The following is an 8359-nucleotide window of genomic DNA, read 5'->3' on the forward strand; positions in this document are numbered from 1 at the left end:
CGGACTCCTATAAATAGTCTTGCACAGCAGCCTTCGAAATAGCACACCAAAACTGAAATAACCAGTAGGAGAGAGGAGACTTATGGTAAAATTATTTGCTAGTACTTTGTGTTTACACAAACATATAATTTATCATGGTCAAGCTATAAGTTAAGATGAGAATATGCATTAATTAATTATGATTTAGTTATAAATGTATATGTTAAGGCTTGTGTCACATATTCAAGATTATATTAGTGTAAACATGTATGCGAGTAAGTTTTATAGGGCAATCTACTATAGTGGTAGCATAGACTTGATAAAATCAACCCATCTTTTAGTAAGATACTCAATTTTACAAAACTTGAATCATAATTAGTTTGTTGACTTGACCTAACGACTTGAGCTTAAATTTCCAGTTAAATTATTGTGTTAAAATGAGTCAAAAGAGCGTAACCTAACTGATCAAAATGAAAATGCAAATCCAAACATACAAAGTCAAATTTAAATACTTATAATTAAGTAGATTTGAAGAACTTAAGCTAATAATTTTTTTAAAAATACATTAGCTTTCACTTTTTTTAAGGAAAAGAAAATATAAAAACGGCCATGTTGGACAAATTAAGTTACGACTCATTAGCCTACTTGGTCTAACACATTTTGATTGAAGCATACTTTAAATAAACTATCATGATCCGTTTATTAATTTGATTCATTTTTACCCTAACACGTGAATTTCCCACCGCTAATGTTAAAGCAATGCCAACAGGTTCATGCACGCGTATATAAGAATTGATTAAATGTTTGAATCTTTAATTAGATTATTATACTTTTGGGTACAATTTGGATTCTTCAGATGCAAAAGAACAAAACACGACACCTGAGAATACTTTCCCGTGAACTAAAACAGCTTTTTTCATGTGCCAACACTGTGGATTATACCAACAAGAACCACCAGTTAAATTAACAGAAACAGTTCTGTTGGCACAAATTTAATAAGAGGACAAGAACAAATGTCCACACGAAGCAAGAAATTTATACGTACTGACTACTGTGAGTTTGATTTTCTAATTGTTGACCGGGGACCCATCATCCACATAAAATTTGTCTTTGTTGGTTCAGTGACCATGTTGGATCTTTTGTCTGCAATTTTTAACACACGAACCTTGTAAACCTGCACTTGAAAAGAAAGGAAGAAAACTGTGATGCGAGATAAGACACGAGTTAAGATGCATAATGGGAGCGTAACAGAATTTAATCAATTACAAGGTACCCTTAATTAAAAGTTTCGAATTAGAGCTGCGAAAATGAAATTTTTCCCCTCGAATGAACCTTAGGCGACACGAATTTAAATTAGTTGAGAGTTGAAACATCTGCTGAATTTTTTTCTATCCAAAATTAGTTGTATTTATTTATTTATTTATTTTGTAAATCCTCACAACGTTCTATATCTCAACTCAGATATTTAAATTTTAAACTTTGATAATGATATTTTTTTTCAATAAGACTAACTTTATGGTAAAAATATATGCCTGCATGATTGAAGCTACTATGGCCATGCCTGTTACCAAAAGTCCCCAATTAGATGTACTAATTAATAAATCTCAAAAAGTTTCCATTTCTGAGACATCTTTTTCTAAAAGATAATTGACTAAATGCAACACAATTATTGAAGGCATTAGGCATACCAAATATCTGACCCATTATCATTGATAGGTTTTAGGGCATTTGACTTTTGTGTTCGATAGCAACCTTTTTCTCTCTCCCCTACCCCCGCCCCCCACCTCCACCTTCTTTTTTTTCGTTCGTTTGAACGGCAGCGGGGTCAGGATTTTAATTAAGAGGATCCAAAAATATAAAGAAGTAGACAAATAAAGAAGTCAAGGGGTTCAACTTCTACTATATATACATAAAAAATAATTTTCAGCTTATATATATAATGTAATTTTTTACCGAAGGATATTTGGATGAACCCCCTCAGCCCTTACTGGCTCCGCCCCTGCGTTTGAATGAGTTTGATTAATTTCTGGATAGAATTAAGGGTAAGCAAATTGTTAATGAAGGATATAGATTAGAGATTTAGGGATGACGTAAAATATTAGAGAGTGTACAATTTTGCGACTATGATGTTTTAATATATAATCTCAATACTTGTTCTGTATTATATGGCACGGTTCGATTAGATAAGAAGTTTTATTTTGGTACATAGGAGTATAAATTTACAATTAAATAATTAAATATCAGTTAGAAAGTTAGTTTAATACAGTATAAGAAAATATGAAGTTTGAATCCGTCAAAAAGGGATAAGGCATCATTACCCCCCTCACCTAGTAGCGTTTTTGCTACGACACACCTTACCTAATGTTTGGTCCTATCACCCCCTTAAACTATTTAAAATCGTAATATTTTACCCCTTAAACGCCGACGCCCACTCTCATACTTTATAGCCGCATACACTCTCCTCACACATGCGCATTTATTTTTATTTTTTTAATATTCAAATTTTTACGTGTCAATTTTTAAGAATAAAAAAATAAAAAATTGATTTTTCTTTTTACAAAATTTATTTTTAAAAACCCGTTTTTAAAAATAAAAAAAAAGTGAATTAAAAAACTGATTTTTCTTTTAAAAAATTTATTTTTAAAAGCTGTTTTAAAAACAAAAAAAAAAAAAACTGAAAACGAGAATTTAAAAAATGATTTTTCTTTTAAAAAATTTATTTTTAAAACCCGTTTTTAAAAATAAAAAAAAAAAACTGAAAACGCGAATTAAAAAACTGATTTTTCTTTTAAAAAAATCATTTTTAAAACCCGTTTAAAAAAAAAAAAATGCGAATTAAAAAGCGATTTTTTCTTTAAAATATGGAAAAATGGATTTGTTAATAATATGGAAAGCTTGATTATTTTTTTAAAATGTCTTAAAAGATCTTGATTTTCATGATTTCATTTTCTTAGGACACTTTTATTTTTCAAAAAATCCGGAAAAAAGTGTTTTTCGTGTCAAAAATTTGAAAAAAAAAACTGATTTTCTATAAAATTTTGAAAAATTAATTATTTTTTAAAATGTGAAAAACTATATTTATATTCATATTTTAAGAAAATACAAATTTTTAAGAAAAAATTAAGCTTTTTGCTTTTTTATGCTTTCACTCAAAGCCAGTAAACACACTTCTTGCTTCAAGACCAAGATTTAGGGGTAAAATATTACGGTTTTAAATAGTTTAGGGGTGATAGGACCAAACATTAGAGTAGGTGTGTCGTATAAAAACGTTTACTAGGTGAGGGGGGTAACGCTTTATCCCCCGTCAAAAAACATAAATCTTGAGTTTAATGAACTTAAATTTCAAAGCTTGTGAGATTTATACAAAAAGAAGAAACGATACAAATTATTTTATAGAAGTCTAAATTCTTTATTTTCTTTAAAAGTAAAAAAATGAGCAAAGGAAGATGCGCACTCGTTGAGACAGTACGACAATTCATTCATTTGTGGTCCAATAAATAACGTTTCCGTCCAAACAAAACAGAGATAATACCTCAAAATACCCCCAACGTTTCGACCAAAATCCCAACTACACACCTAATATTTGTGTGCTTATTACCCCCCGAACAAATTTTTTAAAGATCAAAATGCTCCCTTTTTTTTGATTGCAGTAATTAATCTGCCAACCCCCAAATATTAAATGGCGGTTGTCCACACGCCCTCGCCCACGTGCCACGTGTTTAATTTTGCCCCATTTTTTTATTAATTTCCCCCCTTCCTCCATCCATCTACTCTTCTTCTTCTTCAAAAAAAAAAAAAAATCTCTCAATTTTCCATACTCCATTTTTATTAAGGATCTGAAAACCCATACCCAATTCTCCTTCATCTTCATCAACATTATCATCATCATCATCATCTTCATTAGGAGTTGAAAAAAAAATCACACCAACTTGCTCAAATCTAATCCAAACAAACCCAAATGTGAAAGGAAGCTTCCTAACACCAAATAGAACAAAGTTCATCCATTAATTTGATTAAACAATCAAGAATTTAGAGAAACTCATTTAGTGTTCTTCAAATTTTCTCCAAATTCTTAAGAATAGAGTTTAATTTTCTCCCCAAATCAACTCAAAGAATTAGTGCTTAAACAACTCCAACCAAGCAACAAGTAGCAACTCCAAACAAGCAACTTCCAATCGATTTTCTTTAACAGCATTAGATTTTTCATCCTTATTTTTTTTTCCGCATTTTTCCTTTTTCTTTCTTGATTTTTCATTTTTTTTCTTCGATTTTCGTTTATGGTGGAAAGTTGTTCTTTAACAAGTTGTTCGGAATCATATGTGGATTTTCTTCAATTGAGATTTTCGTTTATAATGGATATTATTTTGACAACAAAAATGGGGATGGATATTAAATAGGGTGAAGATGAAGTAGCTAAAAATGGAGGGAGTTCAAATTTTATCTACGGCATCGATCATGTGGCAAGAACTTAGTTGGCGTCCAAAGCAGTCGAAAGTAGATTTTTAAAGGCGTCACGCGCCTTACCATCAAGTGTGTATTCACGCTCTCTTACATCTAAAAAAAGGGCCATTTTGCTACAAAAAAATTTGTCCGGGGGGGTGCATGGAATAGCAGTCGTAGGTGTGTAGTTGAGATTTTGGTCAAATGTTGGGGGTATTTTGAGTATTATCCCAACAAAACAAGTTTGTAGAAGCTATTTAATTTATACCCACGTAAAATTTTTACTTTATCCACTATAACTTGCTACTCTTATTAAATTTCATATGTTTCGCTCAGCCAATATTTAATCACAGTTACTGTGTACATTAAACTATACTTATAACTAATTTACCATGATTTACTTGGTTTAGTAATAAAAGCGTATGTAAAGACATGTTTAATCACCATATGCTGATAAACTTTTACTATTCCGAGTTATGTGAATAGTTTTTTAAGTGACGTTGTAACGTAAAAAGACTATTTTAACCAAAGAATTGGTGGGCAATTCGCAATTGCCCTTCTTTTAGGTTTCTGTTTTAAATTTTGCCCCTCATATTTAAAATCTTTAAATTTGCCCTTGACTTAAACCCCATGGTTTGAGTTCAACCTCCACACAATTAAAATTTAAAAAAAAAATCGCAAGACGGAAGTTTAAATTTCGCTATGCCTATACATACACGTATTGAAGATAATAAAGTTATCATATGACCCATCTTATACTTAGCGCGAACTTGGCATAAGTATGCATAAGTAGGGTCCATATAACTTTGTAATTCCTTCACGTTTATCTTGACAAGATAAAAGCCCCGTTAAAAGTATGCCCAAGATAAACTTGTGAAGGAATTACCAAACTTATATCGGACATATAAAAAATACGCCGGTCCAGATAACTTTAGTAATTTCTTATATATGTCAGTCTTTGTATAAGTTGCTCATTAAAGTATTCTACCTGCAAACTTGTTAAGAAGTTACCAAAGTTATGTCAAATCCGGTATGCTTATGCCAAGTCTGCTTTAAAGGCATGGTATCGGTCCGCATAAATTTAGTAATTTCCTTAACAAGTATATGCGGTCCGCATACACGCGACCCAAACCTTGCCTTGCAATTTTTTTTTTTAATTTATGCTTGAGCGGGGGTTCGAACTCGAGCCTCACGATTTACACGTGAACGCTCGAGTTGCTGATACAAGGGGCAAAAATTAAAGACCAAAATGAGGCATAATTTAAAAATCAAATATAAGGGGCAAAATTTAAAGACCACCCCAAAAGAAGGGCAATCCGCGCAAAAAAATGAGAATTGGTTAGTCCAATTAACAAACAAACGGACATATACCTTTCTTCTAAGTGTTTTATTACGGGCCATTTTGGAAGGCCACCCGGAGTGTTGGAATTGAGTGTAATTACACGGTTGGATTTTTTGTTGGCTGGGGTAATTCTGTGAGTTAGGTGGGGTGGATGTAATTGAGAGAGTGTAACACTCTCCCAATTCTCACGTCGAGAATGGGTGTAATTACATCCCGTAATTACATGGTTACCGTTAGTTTATTTCTTTTTAATTTTATTTTAATTTCTTTTTCTTTTTTTAATTTATTTTTTATTTCTATTATTTAATTTATTTTTTAATTTCTTTTATTTTCTAATTTATTTTTTATTTCTATTATTTAATTTCTTTTTTTATTTTTACTTTTTAATTATTTTTATTTTTTAAATATATTTTTCTTTTTATAGTATTTATATTTCATTTCCTTTCTCCTCATTCCCAACATTTACTTAGTGGTTCCATTTTGTAATTGCGTCGTATTTTTTTTAGTTTTTTATTTTATTCATTTAGCATTACCGTGTTAATATTCTAATGTTTGAAACTACATCTCTTGATATTAGAAAGAATGAGCCATTAACAAACTCAAGATATAATATAAGTATCGTTGTTAAAGTAGAATTTCGTTGTGAATAGAGGTTATAAACCATATTTTCCTTTCTTTTGAATTATAGGAGTATTTACTTATGTTACGTTGAAACTTACTTATGTAACGTTGGAATTTGACATAAGAGTATCATGTTAGATTTTTTTTTTTTTTTTTGGATTTTGAATTTGGGTTATATTTTTTACTTTAAAAATATTTGCTTTAGTACTATTGACTTGTTGTTTCACATTGCATGCTGTTTATTTTTCACTTACAGTTGATAGAATTATTATCAAACATTTGAATAATGTTATGACATTATCTTTATAAATATTATTTTTTTTGTCAAACATCCAATCCCATGATGTTCTCACAAAAAAGGTATGCTTTTAAGTTTTATAATCAATTAAAATTAAAATATTATTAATTTGAAATTATATATCAATTATTTTTTACAATATTAGTTACAAATATATGATTATTAATTAACATATTTTCAAGAAACAATGTATTATTAAATAACTAATTTAATATAGGCACATATTTTCTAAATATTAATTTTAAATTTTTTATAATCAAATGTTATTTTTAAATTAAACTAACTGTGTAATTACACTTGTCAACTAAAAACAGCGCTTGTAATTTACATCGTAATTACATTATGACAAACAAACAGGTGTGTAATTACTACCCTTATAATTACTACCCCAGTAATTACACCAATTCCAATTAGCAGGTGGCTTTCCAAACAGGCCCTACATGTCTCAGCCGACAAGAAATCACGCGCAGTCTGTAAGAATTAAAGAATTTGACAAACTGGCAAAACCAACACATGTGCTCCCACTTCATTTATATTACACTCAATTCACCACCATACAACCCCAAAATCTCATCTACTACTATACCACACTCTTCATTTCCATTCAACAATCCTTCAAACATTTCTACTACAATGAGGCATTATTTCCACAATGTTGCACTCACATTCATCATATTATTATTGTCCATAACGTTGTTTCAATCAAATGCCAGAGAACTCCGTCCAGCTGAGCACGGGTTAACGAATCAAAGCTCATCCACATCATCATCATCCACTACCACTACAAACGACGTCGTTCCAGAGATGCTATCGTTCTTTAACGGTAACGGGCAATGGAATACTAAGCCACCGGTGGCATTGCCGATAGCGGAGAATCTGACGTGGATTAACGGCGATAGAGGAGAAATGTCGGTTCACCACACACCTAAAGATCATGTTAAGCAAGTTTTGTTGATTTCCAGCTTGGTTTGTGGAGCAACTGGCGTTGTTTTGCTTGTAGTTTCCGTGTTTGTTTATGTTGTTTTTAGGTTCCGAAAGGAAAAAACAGTGCAAAATGGAAAAGAGATTACAGCTTTGTCAACGACAGTAGATAACGTTGCTCTCGTCCAGAAATGAAGAATTACAGTGCTTCATTTACGAAAGGGATAGTAAATCTGGTTCATTTTCAATGTTTGTACCTTTTTCCTTTCTTTTTGTTGTACTTTTTTTTTTTCATTCGTCTTCCGGTACCCACATTAATGGAGTCTAATTATTTTATATTCGCGCTGTGTAAGGCTCATTCAGAAAAATATTCGTATCCAGGCGAACCCGAAACCTCTGCTTAAGGGAGGAGCAGCCCCATGCGTCGCACCACATCTTTTGATGGTTCTTTTTGTTATTTTGTATGTATAGTTGGAGTTGTATGTATAGTTGGAGTATATATTTACAAGCTTTTCCTCGTCTTTGTTTTTTGAGTATGGGATAAAAGGCTATTTAAACAATTGGGTCACTTATATAACGTAATTACAAGTAAATCTTTATGATAAACCTTAATTAAAATGGTAAGTGATCTATCATATGTTAAGCTATAATGATAGAGTAAAAACATATTTTACATTATCGATCATGTATATAACGTAAATCATTTTCCTTTATCTTTCTCTGGGAGCGAATTATGCGTTGAGCCAGAGACTAAAATT

General features: G+C 31.1%; 1 protein-coding gene across 1 annotated transcript; it reads left to right on the forward strand.

Moving 5' to 3' along the window:
* The first annotated feature begins 7177 nt into the window (after positions 1–7177).
* LOC132048147 (uncharacterized) lies at positions 7178–7849 on the forward strand. The gene has a single exon (XM_059439067.1). The coding sequence runs from the start codon at positions 7194–7196 to the stop codon at positions 7794–7796; it is 603 nt and encodes a 200-aa protein (XP_059295050.1). The 5' UTR covers positions 7178–7193; the 3' UTR covers positions 7797–7849.
* The last annotated feature ends 510 nt before the right edge of the window (positions 7850–8359 follow it).

The sequence above is a fragment of the Lycium ferocissimum genome, chromosome 2 (assembly GCF_029784015.1).
Source record: "Lycium ferocissimum isolate CSIRO_LF1 chromosome 2, AGI_CSIRO_Lferr_CH_V1, whole genome shotgun sequence".
Lineage (NCBI taxonomy): Eukaryota > Viridiplantae > Streptophyta > Magnoliopsida > Solanales > Solanaceae > Lycium > Lycium ferocissimum.